Source organism: Anas acuta, chromosome W, assembly GCF_963932015.1.
Source record: "Anas acuta chromosome W, bAnaAcu1.1, whole genome shotgun sequence".
NCBI lineage: Eukaryota > Metazoa > Chordata > Aves > Anseriformes > Anatidae > Anas > Anas acuta.
The window spans coordinates 23,535,099-23,557,458 of record NC_089016.1 but is presented as its reverse complement, the minus strand read 5'-3'; the positions used below and the strand labels follow the sequence as shown (position 1 = coordinate 23,557,458).

The 22,360-nt window shown below is 47.5% G+C and overlaps 1 protein-coding gene across 1 annotated transcript; it reads right to left on the bottom strand.

Annotated features, from left to right (window-relative positions):
• Positions 1-12,678: 12,678 nt before the first annotated feature.
• Positions 12,679-16,000, bottom strand: LOC137847273 (adenosine 5'-monophosphoramidase HINT1-like). The gene is made up of 3 exons (XM_068665564.1): positions 15,857-16,000; positions 13,573-13,678; positions 12,679-12,868 (listed from the first exon to the last, which is right to left on the bottom strand). Exons 1-3 carry the CDS (start codon positions 15,991-15,993, stop codon positions 12,749-12,751), a joined length of 363 nt encoding a protein of 120 aa, XP_068521665.1. The 5' UTR covers positions 15,994-16,000; the 3' UTR covers positions 12,679-12,748.
• Positions 16,001-22,360: the final 6,360 nt, after the last annotated feature.

The window sequence follows — 22,360 nt, the reverse complement described above, 5'->3', positions numbered from 1 at the left end:
TGCTTACGACTCCGTCGTCTTCGTTCGGATCTTCGCGCGCAGAATTACGGGCAAAAACAATGCTGCAGCCGGCAAGGGAGCTCATAACAAAATCAAAATCTTTGCTTACCTTTATTCAGGTTCAAGATGGCATTGGTTCTGGACAGGAGCCACCAAATGGTGGGGGCGCCTCTCCTAGATTAAAATCCAGGAACCAAAACCATCCCGGACGAGCCCCCAAGTTGTTATAAATAGCTCAGTCCCAAAATAGGATTATAATCAAAGTTTACAATTTATTAAAAGAATAGAGGTAAGCAAACAGCACTGGCAAACAGCGCTTGGTGCGCCGGGAGTCTCCGCTCCACCTGGTCGCACACCCGTTACATCAAGATGCTGATTTTTTATGCTCCTAGACTAATACATACTCATTACTATTTCTAAAAAAAAAAAGAAACAACGGAGTTATTATAATTAGTTCCGGAATTTGAACCCTCCTACTGGAGCATGCGTATCAGTCTCTGGTGCTCCCTCTGGGGGTCTTTCATGATGAAGGCTCATAGTCTTCCTCTCAGGCTTTTTTTTTTTTCTTGTCCTTCTTCTTTGTACTCCTTGGCTGTATGTCAAAAGCTTGCACAGCGTTCCCTGCAAGCTTTGTCTTTTAGCCGTCCTTCAGCTTTTCCCTTCTCCTTAATCTCCTGGCCAGATATCAGGGGCTTGCATAGTGTCCCATTCAAAAGTCATAACAGTTAGCAGTTGTTCTGAAACCCCCAGATATCAGAGACTTCAAGGAAAGAACATACGAATACATTTTCCTTCAAGCTCTCCATTGACACGAATTGTTAAAACATTCCTCACAGATCATAATAGGCAAGACGCCTTCAATCAAGGGGTTGGGCCCGCTTTCAGGGTCGATTGGGGTTTGTGTTACCATTCAGTTCAGCCTGTCGGGGTGATCCAGCTCCTGGAAAACAAATCACAATTTTATATGGGTTTATAAAAAAGGTTCTTATGTTATTTTCTCGGGACAACCTGACCTTAGCGTGGGAGAAGTCGGGTCGAGGCCCTCTCACTCGGCAGTCAATACCCATAGGGGTTGCCTCCCTCGGTAGACCATACACACCGCAGTGGAGAGTCCTGCCCCGGTCTTGCCTTCTCCCTTTCCTCCCTTTAGGCTTGTCCCCTTTATTTGGCGTCCTTAATTCATGCAGAGCGTCACTGCCAGAACATTAGTTCTTCTCTAGCTTTAGTTTCAGTTCCCCAGGAGCGGACTCAACCCTCCAAGTTTCGGTACTTACTGGTCCTTTTATTCTGGATGTGCAGGTAAAACAAGGTACGGTCCCTCCCACCGGGGGTTCAATGATTCTTCCCTCCAGGTTTTTATTAAGACCTTGTCCCCTGGTTGTATCTTATGAATAGCAAATCCTAAAGGTGGTGTCTGAGCCATCACTCCAATTTCTCTTAGCTCTTGCAATCTCCTTCCAATAGTAATTATATATTTCTGCATGCTACGACCCTCAACTACATTGTTCCCTAGAGGCATCCCTTGAGAATAAGGCATACCATATAACATTTCATATGGCGATAATCCAGTCTCACTGTGTGGTTTAGTTCTTATGTTTAGAAGTGCCAATGGTAAGCATTTCATCCAGGGCATTTGTGTCTCGATCATTGATTTAGCCAATTGTTGTTTTATTGTTTGATTCAATCTTTCTACTTTCCCTGAGCTTTGTGGGTGCCACAGAGTATGGTATTCCCACTGAATACCCAATGATTGACAGAATAATCTTATTATTTTAGAAGTAAAGTGTGTGTCCTGAGCAGAATCAATGTACTGGATTATCCCGTATTTAGGTATCAGGTGTTCTAATAGAATTTTTGCCACCATTTGTGCCGTAGCTCGTGCTACGGGATAAGCTTCTACCCATTGCGTTAAGTGATCTACTATTACCAATAGATATCTTATCCTCCCTACCTGGGGCAATTCAGTGAAACCAACTTGTACCCTCTCGAAAGGCCTATAAGCTGTTTTTCTCCCTCCCGTGGCTGCTTGTCAAAACACTTTCTTATTTATCTTCTGACAAGTTAAGCAACGTGGTGTAATTTGCTTTGCTATTTCAAAAACAAGCAATGCAACCAAATTGTTTTAGTAAATGATCACTTAACACCTTTGTACCCCAATGTGTTTGTGCATGCAAACGTCCCAGTATTTGCTTCGCATAAGCTTTTGGCCGTATCTCTCGCCTGTCTGGCAGCGTCCATTTTCCTTGTTCTAACTTAGCCCCCATTTTCTCCTGTTTCGTTTGTTTGTTTTGTTTTGTTTTCCATTGCATTTCAAAGTTGGTCCAAAAATTCCATAGGGGTTTCTTTTGGACCTTGTTGGAACTGATTCTCCATTCCCAATTTAACCAGATTTTGGTATTTACCGTTCATTATTTCCGGGGTGACTATAGTCTCAGTGGGGGGTCGGTCAGGGGAATGCAATTGTCAGCAGTTCCCTGAGCGGTCCCATCGGCAATCTGAGCTCACTCATAAACTCAGGTTGTTTTAAGAGTTAGCTGCTCTTCTGTTTCCATGACAACTCTCTCGGACCCATCATGGTCCCTCTGCCCCAAAGGGCTCACACCGGTGATTTTGAGATCACAGCCTCCTGTTGAGGCAGAACTATTAACATTCCTACATCCTCTTTCCCTGCTCATTCAACTTCAAACAGCTCTGTTAAATACTACATGCCACACCTTTAACACCGTCGACAACTCTTTTAACACTTCCTTTTATCTTTCTCCAGCCTGTACTTTTCTCATGCCAACACCAAAGGCTCAGTCAAGGGCCAATTAATTCCACTCCTTTTCTCTCTAAGATGCTGAAACAACCTATCAGTATACTACATTTCATCCTATTTTCCTTCTCTCCTCAAAAACATTAGTTGCAAGATAGCCTTATAGTCGATTGATCCATAAAGTGGCCATTTAGCTTATGTAGTGGCCACCATTGATTGCAATACTTAGTGAAAGTCCTCTTCCTTTCCCTGCCCCCAGTTCTAACAATATCCTTCGAATGTGCCAATATGCACCCAAGGAGGCTTTCTTTAAAACGTCTTTGTTTTGGATGTTACCCGTTTCCTTGATTTCCCATTCCCTTTTATTTATTTGTTTATTACTATTCCTTACTAGTTACCGTCCTTTGCTTCAATTTCCACGCAAACCTTTTTACTGCGGGTTTTTTACCATCTTTTCCTAATCTTCTTCCCTAATGCCCCAATTCTCTGGGATTGAACGCTTCTTCCCACGTACAAACTTTACTATTTCAGATTATTAATGAGCCCCGTTCCAATCATAAAGCCACGGAACTTCAGGAAAACAGCTGAAGCACTCAGCCTTCCGTCTTCTAGACGAACATGACCACCGTTTCCACAAAATTGACATTTCAACAGGACCGAATTTCAAGCCGAATGCCGATTTTTCTCATGCGCTTTCTTAGTGAGCCCATACAAAACAAGGAATCACTCCTGTGTATCCGTCAATATGGGGGGTTTAAAAAGGTATTGAGGCCTAAATAAATTCGCTCTCCCCCTTCTTACCGAATTCCCAGGGCTCAAACCCGAACCACCAAAGAAATGACTCTCTCCGTTCTACCGCTTCGATAATCAGTCAGCCCCCTCCCCCTCTCCAGTACTTGGGAAACTGACCAAACACCACAGCAAATCCGCCAGGGCTTCTAAACTGTTAGTTACTTAGATAATGCTCCCGCCTTTTTTCTTGTCACACTCAAAGCATTTAAGAGCAAAACTAGGATCACAAGATACACTGCCAGGCCCATATATTGGGCACCACCAATCAACACTTGGATAAAACAGCACTTCTTTTCGGTCTGTCACGCACTTCGCTCGTCTCCGGCCCCTCCCCTCACGAAGAACACGGAACCGCGGATCGGAACTCCGCACTCGCTTCGCAGCGACGCTGCGTCTCACTCCCACAGCACAATCATGCAATCACACAGAGAGGCCTCTAGCACATCTCATTCATACCACAAGAATATAATTTAGAATGATAACCAACCAAACGAGTATTGTCTCTGACCGTGTTCTTCGTGGAGTGACTCATTCCACTTGGTTTCAAACCCTTACACTTACACAAATGCTTTCAACACAAAATACCTGGACGTTTAAGAATAAGACATACAATTATTAACACTCCAGTTAGTATCCCTCCAGCAGCTGAAAACATACCGCTTGTCCGCAGCTTCAGGAGGCCTTTGTCTGCTCCTGCGGTGAGCGGCCGAGAGTGGAGTCCCCTCCGAGCAAAACACTCAGGGTGCACCTAGGGGCGTCCGCTAATCATTATTCCTTAACGGACTTTCTGGTGGTATGTCTGGTAATTTGCTCCCTTTCTTCTGGTCCTTGGTCTTCAATTCTGTCTGAACCATCTAGGAATTTTACTATGGCAATTCCCACAGCCCTTGGTTACCTTAGTAAGAGGGTCTTGCAGGGGGTTTAGGACCTATCACCCACCCACAAATCCTATAGGAATCGCTTCGGTCCTTCACTGGCCAAGTCCCTCGCGGGAGACTGGAGCCGCGGTTAGAAGACCTCCACACTCGCTTCGGAACTACGTCCCGTCTCAGTCACACTCTCACACACACAGGCAACCGAATCCCACCCAACCGAACGGTACACGCCTTAAATGCTTACGACTCCGTCGTTTTTGTTCGGATCTCCGCGCGCAGAATTATGGGCAAAATACAGTGCTGCAGCCGGCAAGGGAGCTCATAACAAAATCAAGTTCTTTGCTTACCTTTATTCAGGTTCAAGATGGCATTAGTCCCGACCTGACTCGAACAGGAGCCACCAAATGGTGGGGCACCTCTCCTAGATCAAATCAGAATTCAGGAACCAAAGCCATCCCGGACGAGCCCCCAACCGTTATAAATGACAATTCCCCCCTTTTCTTCTTTATAAACCGTTGATTTTTGAAAAACCTTTCTCTAAGGTGTAATTTGGTAGATTTCTTCTTCTCCTTCGCTTTCCATCTCCTCATTGTCACCTTATCTGAGTAAGGTGGTGGCTCCATGGTCATTTGTTTCAATAGTGCGGTTTCAGTTAACCACTGTACTAGTCCTCTTACACGGGGGATAATGCAGCAACCAATGGCCGTCAAAACTCCTACAACTACGATCAAGGATGTAAATATGCCTACTTTTTCTGCCAATTCACTGGCAAGGGTGGTAAGCCCTTGCAATGCTCTAGTTACTGAGCCATCTGGGGCAGTATTGCTGGGTATAAGAGTGCAACCATGGTTGCTCAGTATCTCACACACACACCCCACCTCCTTCCTCCGCGAGCATCATATCTAACGATGTTCTGTTTTCCCAAGCCATTTTGCTGGTGGCATCTAGTTGTTCAGCGATTCCTCTCATCGCATCCCTTGTATAATTTATGACTCTCTGCTGATTAGAATAAATATAATTAATCCAATCCACATTCTTATTGATCGTTACCCACCAGAACAGTGACTCAAACCCTGCAGCAATTTGATTCCTGGCTTTCTGTTCATCGGAAACTCCTCTAGGCACCCCAAAAGAATCTATGTATACTCTGTCATCGAATGATACTCCTAAGCCTCTTTAACTTCTTCTGGGTATTTGTGATGTTTCTCTTTCAAATGCCAGGGTGAAGGGTATAGCTAATCGAACAAGCGCACAAGTGCCTCCCCAGTTATATGGTAGGGTGGACCGTAAGATCTTCCCTCCACCGTACCACCAGAGATCTGCCCTGGGTGGGGATCTCAAGTCTTGAGCAGTTTCCCATCGAGTCCTTGGTAGCACAAGGCAAATTCTCCCAGATGCTGGGCAGCACTCACACCCTGCCGTGAGAGGCAAGCTGTATGGTTACCTATAGCTGTAGAGAATGCAGGGGGAACCGCGATGTTGCTATCACGCAAGGAACAGCAAAGAGAGACTTACGGGCCTCATTTCCCCAGGCAGTCTTTTCTTGGTACAATGTAATCATACATCCTGGGAATCCTTGGTCACACTTAAAACATCTTATCAAAGCCTGTCCCTGCTAGGATTCAGGCCACAACACAGGCAGCCTTCTTTGCCTGCCATTCCTTCATCTCTCTTCCTCTCCTTTCCATCCTGGCCCTGACTCCCCCTGAAGATTTTCTTCCTCTTTCTCCAACCCTCTGCCTCACTACCCGCTGCACTGTCAATACCATTAGTTTCGCTCTCTGCTTTTCCTTCTCATCTCCCCTCCGGACACACACCTCCAGGGCCTCCCGCAGGAGGGTCCCCCAGTGACTGTTCACTACAGCCCCCCACCTTCTGGAGCATTTTCTGCGTATCTCGCCAGGCTTTAATCACACAATGAACTTTCAAGAGCCCTTGGGATACCGGGTCCTCGGGACTCATCCCCGAGTACTTTCTCATTCTGACCCCAAGCCTCTCGTATGATTTCTGTGTTGCACACTATTGTTACTCCAGCCAGGACTGGCAAGTGGGTATTTCTGCTCTGCCGGTATTACCCCTGGTCCTGGAGGATGAGCTCTTTCCCATTCTTGTATAGCAGCTCTCCTCCTGATCATTCCCATTTCTTTCCCTGTAAACAACATACTTACAGGCATAATTCCCTTCCCCAAGAGTATAAGTCAGGTCGTAGGAACTGGTCTAATTGTTCAGCTAGGCTCTTGGGGTCCTCGAATAAACACTTCCTCTCCTTCTTAAAAGTCCTAACCTCTCTGCTGCTAAGGACGGGGGGTAGTTCACCTAAGAGGATACACGGTTAGTGTTAGTACTGTTAGTACCAGGGAAGGCAAAATTCTCAACATATCTTCTACCTTGTTCTAATTCTTGACAGAGCCTAGAGCACGATCCTTCTTTAGGGACAGTGTTAACTACAGTCCCTGTCTCCCTTCCTGGAGTGACTGCTGCTGCCACCGGTACAGTATTAGGATTATAGGGAGCATAACTTGGCTCCTTCTCCGAAAAAGGAAGCTTATTGTTTACACATAAATGTAAAGCCTGAATTTTCATCAGACCCCTATTTTGGCCAAAACACTGCTGTTTCCTTAATTGGTTCTTTTGTCCAGACTGATACACAATATTTAATTTTATTTTTTTTTCTTTTACAATCTCCTCTAATTTTGGGATTATGTTTCCAATTTCTTATCATTCTTCAGGAAGAACTGTTGGTAGGCACTCCCCCAGGGATATCTCCCTGTCCCCTGGAACTCATATTTCCCATTTTTCCTAGCCCTTGTCAGTGTGCTGCTACAGAAATTTCCCTCCTGCAGGGTACCTCACACTAATGTTCCGATTCTGGAAAACGGGGGTGTACTGCCAAGCACTTCCCCCTGCAAGGGCTACCACACACCTATGAATTTACCAGATTCCCTGGTGTACTTCCAAGCACTTCCCTGTGCAAGGATTACCGTACACCAAATTTCCCGAGACTCTTCCTTTCTCTCCCTTATCTCACGCTTCGTCCATCTCCGGCCGCGCCCCTCGCAGAGCCACGGAACCGCGGATCAGGACTCCACACTCGCTTCGTACAAAAGTACGTCTCAATCACACATCACGCAGAGTCTCACCTGACCCCCAAGGCAATACTTAACATTTCTTACCTTGGTCTGTGCACAGAGTTACCGGATCAATTCTTAAAACCCGGCAATCTTACCTTTTCAGAACTTGCTCCACAACCTTCCCTGAGAGCCCCACTTCAACCGCTGGTGTTTCCAAGGGGGAAAGCTGCACCTCCCGTGCAGGGGGTGGCGGGAAGGAATACAAAGCCTGTGCTCAGCCCTGACGCATCACAACTGGGTTTCTGCTCAGCTGGGGAGGAAGCTTCTGGAAAACTAGGCAGCGCCCCCCGAGGCTGCCCAAGCGTGGTCCGCGGTGCCCTGCAGCCGCACGGAGAGCAGAGCTCAAACTGGCCCGACACGGCGGCAGGGACGCGGCCGTCCCCACACGTGCAGTTCCTGCCTGAGGAGGCCACAGCGCTTCTGCCTCTCTGACAGGCTTGGAGGGTAACGACATCAGAATACGCTCGCTTTAGTTTGAGCTTCCAGGCGGGCGCTACTGACGGCCATCGGGATGGCCCACGGGGACGGGGCTGGGGGCAGGCAACCACAGGCAGCTTTAACATCTCAGTCCTCCCCGTCGGCCATCTCCCAGCTACCACGTGGGCCAATCAACGTGACCAGACGCCAATTCACCCAAGGCAACAAAAACATTTACAAAGCTACATCTCTCTTCATAACTGTTTGTTGTTTACGGCTGAAACCAGTCCTGGGATAGGATATGCTACCTGGACCGAGCAAAGCCTTTGATATGGTCCCTCACCACATTCTTCTCTCTAAATTGCAGAGGTAGGGATTTGAAGGATGGACTGTTGGGTGGATAAAGAATTGGTTGGCTGGTCGCGGCCAAAGGGTTGTGGCCAACGGCTCTATGTCTGGGCGGAGGCCGGTCACAAGTGGCGTCCCTCAGGGGTCGGGCTCGGGACCGGTGCTCTTCAACATCCTTAGCAATGGCACAGACGACGGAATCGCGCAAGTTTGCGGATGACACCAAGCTGAGCGGTGCAGTCGATACAATAGAGGGAAGGGATGCCATAAGTGCAAGGCGTTGACCTTGGGCTTGGGGCAATCCTAGGTATCTCTATAGGCTGGGAGAAGAAGAACTTCAGAGCAGCCCCGCGGAGAAGGACTTGGGGGTCCTGACGGACGAGAAGCTGGACGTGAGCCAGCAGCGCACGCTTGCAGCCCGGAAGGCCAACTAAGTCCTGGGCTGCATTAAAAAAAGGGGTGGCCAGCAGGGAGAGGGAGGTGATTCTCCCCCTCTACCCTGCTCTTGGGAGACCCCACCCGGAATACTGCGTGCAGGCCTGGGGCCCCCAGCACAAGAAGGATGTGGAGCTCTTGGAAAGGTCAGTCTCACCTCTGTCCCTGGAAAGCTGTTGGAACAGCTTGTTCCGGATGCCATCTCCAAGCCACTGGAAGAGAAGAAAGTTATGAGGAGTAGTCAGCATGGATTCACCAAGGGGAAATCGTGCTCGACCAACCTCGTAGCCTTCTATGATGGCATCACCAGCTGGGTTGATGGAGGGAGAGCAGCGGACGTCATCTACCTTGACTTTAGCAAGGCTTTTGACACTGTCTCCCACGACACCCTGCTAGCAAAGCTGAGAAGGCGTGGGATAGACAAGTGGACGGTAAGGTGGGTTGAGAACTGGCTGACTGGCCGAGCTCAGAGGGTGGCGATCGGCGGCGCAGAGTCCGGCTGGAGATCTGTGACTAGCGGTGTTCCCCAGGGGTCGGTGCCGGGTCCGGTCTTGTTCAACATCTTCATCGACGACCTTGATGAGCGAACAGTGTCCACCCTCCGCAAGTACGCCCATGATACAAAGCTGGGAGGAGTGGCCGACACGCCAGAAGGCTGTGCTGCCATTCAGCGAGACCTGGGCGGGCTGGAGAGCTGGGCGGGAAGAAACCAAATGAAGTTTAACAAGAGCAAGTGTAGAGTCCTGCACCTGGGAAGGAACAACCGCATGTATCAGTACAGGCTGGGGGATGACCTGCTGGAGAGGAGCTCTGCGGAGAAGGACCTGCGGGTCCTGGTGGACGACAGGTTGACCACGAGCCAGCAGTGCGCCCTGGTGGCCAAGAAGGCCAATGGGATCCTGGCGTGCATTAAAAGGAGCGTGGCCAGCAGGTCAAGGGAGGTGATCCTCCCCCTCTACTCTGCCCTGGGCAGGCCTCACCTGGAGTACTGTGTCCAGTTCTGGGCTCCCCGGTACAAAAAAAGACAAGGATCTCCTGGAAAGAGTCCAGCGGAGGGCAACAAAGATGATACGGGGCCTGGAGCATCTTCCCTATGAGCAAAGACTGAGAGACCTGGGTCTGTTCAGCCTGGAGAAGAGAAGACTGAGAGGGGATCTTATCAATGTTTACAAATACCTTCAGCGTGGGAGACAGTGGGATTTCGCCACCCTCTTTGCAGTGGTTAGTGGGGATAGGACAAGGGGCAACGGCCTGTACTGGGTCTGGCTGGGATGTTAACTTTCCCTGCAGCAGCCCATACAGTGCTGTGCTCTGCACTTGTAGCTAGAACAGCAGTGGTATCACACCAGTGTTGCGTCTACTGCCGAGCAGCGCTGGCACAGCATCAGGACTCTCTCTAACCCTCCTAGGGGGTGGGCAAAAAAGCGAGAAGACAAACATCACCAGGGCAGCTGACTTCAACCAACCAAAGGGATATTCCATACCGTACGATGTCACACTCAGCAATAAAAGGTGGAAACAGGAAGAAGAGGGGAAGGCTGGGCTCTCCTTGTGAAAACGTCGGTCTTCCTCCCGAACACCGGCTACGCATGTTGAGGCCCTGCTTCAAGGACGTGGTCAAGCATCGCTCATTTGTGGGAAGTAGAGAGTAATTTCTTTCCTCTGCACTTCCACGTAGCCTTTATTCGTTTTGGTTTTTTCCTTTTTTCCCTTTCCCTTTTTTTCCCCCTTTAATTAAATTGTTTAGTTAATAATAATAATCGTTATTATTATCAAGGAAAGATTATTATTTTTTCCCTTTAATTCAATTATCCTCATCTCAACCCGTGAGTTGTTCTTTCCTTTACTTCTTCCCCTCCTCATCTAAGGAGGGGGAGCGAGAGAGCGGTTGTGGTGTTTAGCTGCCTAGCACGGTAAAGCCACCACAGGAAGTTCCGCACCAACGTGCAAAAGAACAGCTTCACGGTGCGGGTGACGGAGCACTGGAACAGGCTGCCCAGGGAGGTTGTGGAGTCTCCTTCTCTGGAGATGTTCAAGGCCCGTCTGGACGCCTACCTGGGCAGCCTGCTCTAGGGAACCTGCTTTGGCAGGGGGGTTGGACCCGATGATCTCTTGAGGTCCCTTCCAACCCCTACGATTCTGTGATTCTGTATAAACAGGAGTAAAAATACACGCGTTGATAGCGATAGGACAAGGGGGAGTGGTTTTAAACTAAGACAGGGGAGATTTAGGTTAGATATTAGGAGAAAGTTTTTCACTCAGAGGGTGGTGAGGCACCGGAACGGGTTGCCCAGGGAGGTCGTGGATGCCCCATCCCTGGAGGCGTTCAAGGCCAGGCTGGATGCAGCTCTGGGCAGCCTGTTCTAGTGGTTGGCAACCCTGCCCAATCTATGCTTCTATGATATGCTCTTTGAAAGCATACAGGCTAAAAGAAGGGTCAGATTGGTGCCTCGGGGGCAAGTTTCTTCGCCTTCTGCGGTTGCCTAACAGTGCCTCTTAAGCAGAGAGATTACCAGTGGTCTTCCTCCTCTACTGTCTCGGGAATTAAACATCTTTTGTAAAAGAATACAAGCGCTGATAGCATTAGCTAGACCGACCGGGGAACAGTTGAACATGTAAATACTTACTCAAGGTCCACTTGAGCACGTTTCTTTGAGCAGTTCCATCGGCTCTTCTAGGTCAACAAAACAGATCAATGAAAGAGACCAAGGGAAAATACGGAAATAGAACAGTTGGTCAAGTGCCAACTTAAGAAGCTTTCTCTGAAAGGGCAACAGCATCTCCACCTTCACCCACCCCTCCCCCCCAAACTAGTTGACTTGCACGACCTATTTTCACGTGACCCCACAAACGGCAAATCCTATATTATTTCGAGTAGACCAAGGGCTGTTTCTTGGTTTGGTTTTTATCATTCAGCTTCCTCAAAAGACTTTAGTCATTCACAGCTGCAATCGTTAACCCCGCAAACAGATCCAGTAACAAAGATCATTTCTCCTGCTAACGAATCAAGTTTCTTTATGAGGAACGGAGTCACAAAAATCATCTCATTTAGCAAGTTTCAAACACTAAGAGTATTTAATAGCATTTTAACGTTCCCACGCTCCAGTAAGCCTTGAATGTAATCGCGATTAAACAAGGAGCAGAGCGAAGCCAGAGGTCTAACAAAGCACGAGAGGTGATCGCATTTAAAAGCCTTATGGTGCCTTTACCTAATCCTTCTTCTAGTTACTGAACAACGGACTTCGTTTAGGGGAAAAAAAAAAGACACTAAAAATAAATGCAAAAAAAAATAAAGAGAACGGCAGCCGAGTCTCGAACTTATCAGAAGCCGACTCAAGAATCCCAGAGCCTTCTACATCCTGTGGGAGGAATTCCTTCTCAAAGTTGCGAAAGCCACGAGGAGGACTGAAAAGAAAGCGGTAGCAAAACTCCTAGGGTAGTCAAGAACAGGCTGACAAGCACCTGTCAGAAATCACACCCGGTAGAGCTTGTTCTGCCTCCTCCTCGGGACAGGGGCAGACAACAGACAATGCCTGGAAGCTTTCTTCCAACCTTATTCTTCTCTGGTTCTACATCTGCCAATCCTCAACACGGCTATTTCGCAATAAAAGCGTGCCCTTTTATTTGGGAGCAGGGGGAAGATAGCAAGGCCTCAAACACACAGCACATCCTAGATCGTCTTAGGAAGACGGAGACCCACAGGACCGCCGAGCGCTTCTAGCTTCGCGTTCCAAATGAATGGGCAAACCACCACCTACACGACACTGTCAACGGACCAAAACATTCTACACACGTGCGCTCCAGGGAGACGCCGTTTTAACTTGCGGAACTATTTCCATCGGTAAGACACGCAAGACAGAGGTGATATCCCCATGCTCCATCTTTATTGTGCAAACGCTGCTCAAAGCTCTTTCTTACCCTCCATAGACAGCCGTCCAAAAAAAATAATAAATCAAACATCAACAGGGGCTAGACTGATGGGCAACATATGAAACCTATTCGGCGGCGATAGTCTGAAGGGCCCGAGGGTGGGCATTCACAGCCATCCGGAATCCATTGGTCAGGTCCAGGTTAGCAGCACACTTCTTGCCAACAACCACGAAACGCCCAAGAAGCTGGAAAAAGGAAATAACGTCACCTAACGTGCTGCGCCACGACGCACAGAATGAACGCGAGCAGAGAACCACCCACAGAACACGGTTAGCTAATCCTTCACAATTCAACCGCTGCTCTTTGAATTACCCTCTAGACAGTAACAGACTACAAAACAGTCACAGAAGCTGAATTTGTCTCGGGGCTTAAAGCCCCCGTCATAGCTTCGGGCAACGTAAGCCGCTCTGGCGGAAAATAAAAGCTTCACGGTGCCTTTTCTCTTGCGTGAGCTCACAGAGCCTTGGAACTTGACTTGCATAGCTAACAGCAAAACAAACACCCAAGCGCCGCTCAAACAGCTTTCCCTTTCCTCGCCTCTGACCTGACCAAACCCCAAGCCCTCTTCTGCATAGTCAAGGCACCATCCCCGCTGTCCGGAAACCGTGAAAACGGGCATCAGACCGCACGTCAGAACAACGCTGCTTTTTGCACTGCAAGCGCGTAGCTGGAGACGAGCATCGCTTTATATCACTGCTCTCAGTCAAAAAGCTCAGCTCCATTACAAGCTAGAGGCGAAAGACTACAGCATCGGACAACCCCAAATAGCCTACTGTGCGCCCCTCTGCAACATCCAGAGGAAAAGAGGGGACGGGAAAGAGTCTAGGAAGTTACAAACCAGTTACAGGTACAGCCAGCCTAGCGAACAGAAAGCTCCCACAGTACTCACGGGTCCGCCAGAATCTTCTGCTTCACATAACCGGACAACTACCTTCTCAGGAAGGACTAGGAAAAAACACTGGAGCCTGAGGCGAACTATCACGGAACGCAAGGCACTGGAGGAAGAGTAAACAGTTAAAACGTAGTCGGCTTCAGAGAAAGGCAACAGCTTAAGCAAATCACTATGCCCCACTGAACTCGCCCTACCAAAGCAGATTATCAGGCACCCCAAACGCGCACGACAAAACAGCCATTCTTCTTAAGCGAGCTTTGAATAGGCAAAGTTCTCTACCTTCTACGCACAAGACACACAAGCGGCAAACAATGGCTAACCGTCCTTCGGTTACGTCCAAATGTTGCCTCGGCCAGAAGCAGGAAGGCATCTTCAAAGAACCTGGAGTAATCCGGCTGAGGCCGTATTAACTCTCCGTCCTCGAGAACGCCACCTACTCAGGGGAAGGAACGTTCCAAATTAGCCCGTTACGGCCGGCCTGACGTCAGACACCTCCAGACCGAGGCCAAGGCATCACCTTCGAAACACAAATACCACCGACCTGTAGGAAACCATCAACTCGCAACTAATTGCGAGGGAACTCCCCAAATCACCAGCAGACAGAAACTGCATATGGCACCAGAAGCAGGATCCAGCGCGCAAGGTGACGGGGGCAGCGAGACAGCCGAGTACTTCAGGTTAGCGACTTCCGCTATTTTTATTTGTTTTAGATGCGACTGAAACACTGCCGATAAGACTCGATTCCACAGATGCTTTGTACTTCTTACTCACCATCGCCTTTCACTGCACGACAATCGAGAATTATAAGCCTTCCTCACACTCCTCCCTATAACATCGCTCAACCGTGAAACAGGCCTTCGGTACAGTGAGCTAAGCAAATTCAAGACCACTCGCTAGAGCCAACTACGCTCCAGAAGTGGTTCTAAGCCCCCCGCCCCCTCCCCCCGCCTCAAGTTAAGACCAAGCGAGAAACTGCAACTAATTCGTCCTCCAGGAAACGTGTCGCACTAAGAGCGGTCAGAGTAGGTTGTCTGCTCTCAAGTCACTCATCAGACTCAAGTTAACGGCCTGGTTCTCCAATCAAGCACAGCGTTCAGGTTACATACGTTGCTGCAGCCAGTACGGCCAAGTCAAAACAGATGCGCGCACACACACACAGACTCCTCGCGCAGCCTTCAACACGAAGGAGACAGGAAACGCGCCCTTTCGTAAAGGCAGGGCGCTACCGCAAGCACGGTTTCCGGAGAGCAGTTGAACGCTTCCAGTACTCCAAACGGGCGGCAGCTGCAACATTACCGAGACCTATTAAGAAAGCGCTGTTCCAAGCAACGCGTCAACGCTTTGAGCAACCCGATCTAGTGAAACACGTCCCTGACCGCGGCAGGCGGGTTGGGCTAGATGATCTTTAAGGGTGCCTTCCAAGCCTAACCATTCTACGAGTCAGCACGCAGAGCGGGCAACGCAGCCCCTTTCACTAAGGGCCTGTTTTCCACGCTGCAGATAAACCCTGCCGTCAGAAGCAGAGGAAATCCCTAACTGTCCTATCTTTAGCATTTCAAATTTAAGAACAGCAACAACGGTTAGGCTGGACACTAACTTAAAGTTAGCACCTTGCAGATAACATCTGCAACTTTTTCATAACTCTCCGCAGCTGCTCACTTAGCTCCTAGCACGTTGCGGCGCACCAGCATCAGTGAACCTTGCCAGCATGCTCTTATCACGGCCCACCTCCAGCACGGAAATGAGAGCTGGGAAGCTCTCGCAGCCTGCGGGATTGACTGGTTTCTAGGCGTTTAAGAAAGCTAGGAAAAGCTGCAATTCTTCCCTTTCACAAGCCACTTTGGAGAGAGCGTGCGCTCGTGTGCGCGGTGGGGGTGGTGCCATAACCAAAGCCTAGCACAGCCGAGCCGGGGCGTCTCTGCAAGGCTATCAGCAGCGCAGAAACGACTGATTACGGTCACTACTGCGATGCTCACTGCCTATATGCATACAGTCCGAACCCCCAAGGAGACCGACTGCGCCGGCGACCCAGTACGCGCCGTGGCACCCCGGGGGCAGGCACCGAAGAAGCGCGGCGTTTTAGAGGCGCTGCAGTAGAGAGCGCCACGAGCCGGAGAGACCCCGACCGACCGACCGACCGACCGTCCCTCCCTCCCTCCCGCAGCAAGGCCACCACCCGCCCTGCCGCACTCCCGGGACCCGCGACGGGCCCTCGTTTCAGAGGGCCTGCGAGCGGCCGAGGGAAAGGAAGGAAAGACTCGCACAACAACGCCGCGGCTACCTCCTCGTCCACGACCGCTCATCCTCACGGAGAACGTTGGCGGGGACCTCCTTGCCCTTGCAGGCGACCTCTCCGAAAGCAGCGGCAGCGCCGCCACCGGGCCAGGCGGCCTGCGCCCTAACAATCCCGTCGGCCATGACGGCGCCCGCTCGGTACAACGCCCCCTCACTTCCCGCACTCGGCCCGGCCCTCCGCGGCGCTCATTGGGCCGACAGATCGCCGCCGACCGCCCCCGCGCCTCGATTGGCTGCCTCGCCTGCCCTCTTCCCTTGTCCCCGCCCTCTCGGCGGCTCCGCTCCCGTCGACCCGGTGCTTATCGGCGCTCAGGGAGGTCGCGTGCCCTCGGGGCGCGGAGGGAGCCGACCGGGAGGGAGGAAGTGGGCGCCCGAAAACGGGCTGGGCGGCTCCGCGGAGGGAATCTGGGCCCTGCACGGCTGGGAAACGAGCTCCACAGAACAGGCGCTCCGCTCATAGAATCAGAGCGTGGCTTGGGTTGGAAGGGAGGGTGAGAAACGCTCCGTAGCCGATAGCTTAGGCTCAGGCGAGGATCTCAGCGAAGTAGTAATTTACTCGCGATTGATTGCAATGGCGGGCGCCCCACAAGCAGGAGAGCGCGCCTACTAGTTCCAAAACACAGTTTATACGCTTTTTGATGACAGGACCCTCCCCTGTTTCCCCACTGAGGGGGTAATCCAGGTTCACAACCTATCTGATGTGGTAATGTTTCTTCACTTATCTGACTTGACACCGCCATTTTCACCTAATTGTCCTAAGGAGTCCGGTTGTCTGCATTTTACGAGGTCGCCTGCTAAGCTTCTTATCACTGCAAGCATATCTCAGTACCAAGTTCCTTCCCTCTAAACAACGGAACTCTGCAAAAACAACATTTCTATTCCCACAACAGGTACCGCAGGTATTTGCATTCCTTGTATAACCGAGTGTATTGGTCTGGTAAAACATGGAATTATTAAAATCCTCCACATATCCCCCCAGTACAACCATCCCACTTTTAGTAAGCCAATCAACACCCATAAAGCCCCCTCCCCCCCCCCCCCCCGATAATCCTCCTAGCTCGATTCCATTGCGAGTTTGAACTGGGGCATGTGCAATTTTCTTCGTTTCTTTCACAAGTTCATTTACAGCTTTTCCTTCTGTTGTGGTTTAACCCGGCCGGCAGCTAAACACCACACAGCCGTTCGCTCACCCTCTCCCCTCCCTCTCTGGGATGGGGAGAGAAACGGGAAAGCGAAGCCCGTGAGTTGAGATAAAGACAGATAAATAATAACAATAACAATAAAGACAATCGTTATGATAATAGTATTACTAATAATAACGTGTATGAAACAAGTGATGCACAATGCAATTGCTCACCACCCGCTGTCCGATGCCCAGCCTAACCCCGAGCAGTCCAGCCCTCCTCCCAGCTCTTGCTGCACCCCCAGCCTGCTCGCTGGTGATTCAAAGATCGAAGCCGAAATTCCTTTAAGTGGTATATTCTTTATTGCAGCGCTGGATGCACGGGGGATCTCTCCACCTATCGTGCATACCCAAAGCGGAAAGCAGTCTTGAATTTATACAATCAATCTATCAATATTCTACAAGCGCCTATACATATGCATTACCTATCCCCGCCTTCCCTCGCTTCTCATGCTAATTAGCCTTTTGGCACCTTGCGCCTGCGTAGAGCCTCCCAAGAATTGTGGGCAGGGGTCTTTGGGACGTGGGCAGGGGTCTTTGGGAGGAAGACCCCGAGTCTTCCTCACAGTGTACTTTTCACCTTTGGTCAGGAATCTGCTGAATTGGCACGTTTCTTAATTGCGAGAGCTGGTTGTTGCCAATTCTTCCGTTTATTGTATCTTTATAATGAATTCCAATGTCCAATTTTGAGATTTATAGTCCTTACATTTGTTTCTCTGTCCATCTGCCGCTTCCTTATCATGAGTTCCAGTGTCTTGTTTCGAGATATACAGTCCATGTCTGGGGATTGTCCTTGCCTCCCCAATGCCTCCCGAATACCTCCTTAATCAATCCCCCCTTTTCTTTTCCCATGCAAATTCTTTTGCATCAGATACTTTCATTATTTACAGTAACACAACAAAGCAGGCATCTAAACAACATGCACACAAATATTCCTAACACTACTAATGTGATTAGAGCAATGAACACTTGTTCCAAGCATTGGAAGTTGGGCAACCAGGAGGTTAACTTATTCCATATTTCACTAAAACTCCATGAAAGATCATCTTTACTGATCTCATGTAGGACCCTTGTCTGCTTCCATATTTCTTCCAGGTCGGTAGAGATCCTTCCACTCTGATCTACATACATACAACAACTTGTATTTATTACTGTACAGACTCCCCCTTGAGCGGCCAGTAACAAGTCTAGGGCCATCCGATTTTGTAATACTACCTGTGATAAACTAGGTATCTCTTCTTGTTGAGCCTTTATAGCATCCAGAGTTTTGTTTTCTAACTTCTCTATAATTGCAGAAATATTAACTATCGCCTTTTCCAATTCACTCACTCCTAACCATGGGATAAACCATCGAACAAAACTATGAAAAGCGGTGTGTCTCCCTATCAATGGATTGTTAATTTTTCGTCTAATTCTCCGGATATGATTTCTGAAATAACCTCGAGGCGCTACATCATGTATGGTCAAATTGGGGACTACTGCTCCAAGAGTGCAAGTTCCCTTCCAATTCTCGGGCAAGACCTTACGGGCTGTATCATTGCATAGCCAATACCACCCTTTTCCTTCTGGAACCGGCCAGCTGGTTGAATTTGCTCAGCCGCTAGTCGTACTAATATCAATTGTTCGATTACAAGATGTCTGATTTCCCACATAAGTAGTATCCGTATTTATACAATCCTGTTTTCCCATACCCCTAGGTGGGTTACACCTTTGTACACATACATAGTAAGATTCCAACGGCACAAAGCTACTCACTTCTAGTTCCAAAACTTCTTCATATTTTCGACCCCAAGATGTGTTTTCCCACAAATTAGTCCAAGGTAAGTTTGCAGGCAAGGGAATCCTGATTAACGATACACCCTTATTCCCATGCTGTGGCAGATGGGTGCATACCCAACAGTTTGTCTTATTAATTACTTGAGAAATTGTTTGTATCAGGGACAGGTGTAAGTTCTCATCCCAAACTGCCCACCCCGAATCTGAGAACCACACCCCTGCAATCATTAGGATCTGGAAAACCATAATTTTGTTGGTCCAATTGGAGTGGTGGTCCATATCCTCGCCAGGGCCTTCTTCACCCTTGAATCGTGGATCCAAGCTGCTTGCTCCTTAATCTTAATGGCGGTGTGTGTTGTCAGTAATACCTGGTATGGTCCCGTCCACTTTCCTTCCGTTTTTCCTCTAGGGGTTGTCCTGAAAAAGTCTTTATATATATATAATCCCTGAGCTTAAAAGGGTGGATTGGTTGATCCAACCGTCTAGCCCAGGTCCTGAGAACAAATTTATGTACTTTATTTAATTATTTCTGAAGTTCAGTTATATATGCATATAAATATTCTAATCCTAACTGCGTTCGATCCTCTCCACTAAATAGAAATGGATACGGCCTTCCATATAAGATTTCAAAGGGACTCAAATTCCCTTTTATTCTAGGTTTAACTCAAATTCTAAGTAATGAGAATATCTTTAGAATCTTACTTATCTGTTGTACCACTTGCACACAAAAATGTGAAACTCTATCAGAAGACATTGCTACTAGAATCCCAAAGCATGGTATTATTTCATTTAACAAGACTTTAACCACTTCTTCTTGCTTTGTTTGTTCAACAGGGAAAGGCTTCAGGCCTTCCTGAAATCATGTCAGTCAGAACCAGTAAATAACAATACCCCCCTTTTCTAGGGAGTTCTGAAAAATCAATTTGCCACAGTTGCCCCGAATAATTTCCTTTACTGATTATTCCAAATTTTATTCTATTCTTGGTATTGGGGTTATTGTGTAAGCAAATGCTACATTGTTGAGTTACTTGTTTTATTGTTGTATATAAATTTTGTTCCACTAATGTCTGACTCAGGCTCTTATGCAATGTGTCAGCTCCCCGATGTGTTTTATTGTGTTCTGTAAGAACTATGGGCCATATCAAATTAGAGGGTATTATTACACAGTTATCTTTTAAATATACTCATCTATCTGGTTTCATTTTACCTTTCAAATCTTCAATTAATTTTAAGTCTTCTTTTGTATAATTTGGCTTTTTGGTTCATATATATAGTTTGGATTTTACCGTCTGGTATTAAAGACAATGCCTTCACCTCAGTTATTTCAGCTGCCTGTTTAGCCTCCTGATCTGCCAATCGATTTCCAATTTCAAAATCAGAGTTTCCCTTTTGGTGTCCTTGGCAATGCATCATAGCTACCTTTTCTGATTGTTTTACAGCCTGTAACAATTTTAAAATTTCTTCAGCATGTTTTCTTTTTGTTTTCCCTGAGCAGTCAGCAATCCACGTTCTTTCCATATCGCTCCATGAGCATGTACCACGCCGAATGCATATTTAGAGTCTGTCCAAATACTTATTTTCCTTCCTGCTGCTAGTTCCAGTGCTCGTGTAAGAGCAATTATCTCTGCTTTCTGGGCGGATGTCCCAGGGGGTAATGGTTTAGACTCGATTACCTGTTGAGTAGTTGTTATAGCATATCCAGCTTTACGTTGTCCTTGTGTAACAAAACTGCTCCCATCCGTGAACCAAGTTTCTTCTGCATCTTCCATGGGCTCCTCCTTAAGGTCTGGTCGGCTGGAATACACAGTCTCCATAGTTTCTAAGCAATCGTGAATCACAGGTTCCGCCGGAGCATCACTAAGAAAAGAGGCTGGATTCACAATATTAGTTATCACAATTTCCACATCGTCCTGTTCTACCAATATTGCTTGATATTTTAAAATCATCAATTCTTGTTTAAGTTGTTTAAAGACTTTTTGTGCTTCTCCAGTCCAGACTAACTTTGACTGGTTAATCTTTATCAATTCACATAGAGGCTTTACCAATCGTCCATAATTATAAATCCAAAGGCGACACCAACCTGTCATTCCTAGAAAGGTTTGTAGCTCCTTTACCGTTTGAGGTTCTGGAGTCCGGCAAATGACTTCCTTATGTTCAGTTCCTAGTTCTCGTTGTCCTCCCGAAATTTCAAATCCCAGATAGGTCACACTTTGTTGAGACAGCTGGACTTTCTGTCAAGAGACTTGATATCCATTTTAAACCCAGAAAATTAAGAAAACTTATAGTCCATTGAATACAGCTCCCTTTAGTCTCGGTAGCTATTAAGAGATCATCTACATATTGTAACAAAGCACCTTCAGTGTCCGGAGGCATCCATGTTTCGAGTTCCCTTGCTAATTGGTTTCCAAAAATAGTGGGGCTATTCTTGAATCCTTGAGGTAGTAATGTCCACGTAAGCTGCGTCTTTCTGCCTGAATTGGGATTTTCCCATTCAAAGGCAAATAGGTTTTGGCTTTCTGTGGCTAAGCCTAGGCAGAAGAAGGCGTCTTTTAAATCCAGTACGGTAAACCAGACTTGACTATTCTTTAATTTAGTCGGCAAAGTATAAGGGTTTGCCACTACTGGATGTATATCCTCAGTGATTTTACTTATGGCCCTCAAATCCTGAACTAACCTATAGCTTTTTTCATCTGCCTTTTTAATTGGCAATATGGGTGTATTGTATTCTGATTCACATTCAATCAATAATCCATACTGTAAAAATTTATCAATTATCTCTTTAATTCCTTTCCTATCTTCTATCCTCAAAGGATATTACTTAACCTTAACGGGTTTCTCTCCTGGCTTTAATTTAATAATTATTGGGGTCACATTTTTAGCTCTTCCAGAGACTTCAGTGGCCCAAACTCCTGGATATACTTGATTTATGATCTCTAAGGGTATTTCACTTTTAGGGTCGGTTTGTATTAGTGCCAGGCTTAACACATTTATTAGTTGTTCTTCTCCTATCCTTAATTCCATTTTCCTTTTTTTCGAAGATAATTTCTGCTTCTAATTGTTCTAACAGATCTCAACCTAATAGAGATTTTGGAGATCCAGATAGATATAAAAACCTATGTATCCCCATTTGTTTCCTGTTATAAATGAGGTCTGAATTTTGTAATATTTATAAAACAAATATTTCTAAAAGGTATATAAAAGGCAAGTAAACAGCGCTGGGTGTGCAGGGAGTCTACGCTCCACCAACACGCACACACAAACATCAAACGTTCTAAATACATGTATACAGAACATTGCTTTACATAATAACCCGAGTATGCCTATACATACATACAATCAGGATAGGTAACAAACAATCCTTTGAGTTCCATAACTTAACAGTCCCCATTCTGCCAGCCTGTTCCTCTTCACTTCTTTTTCCTGCTTCTGTACCGATGTAACTTCATAGTGTTGCTTTTTTTTTTTTTTTTTTTTTTTAAAAAAGCAGGTTCCCCTCTAATACCCTTCTCTCCACAGCAGTTCTTTTCAAAA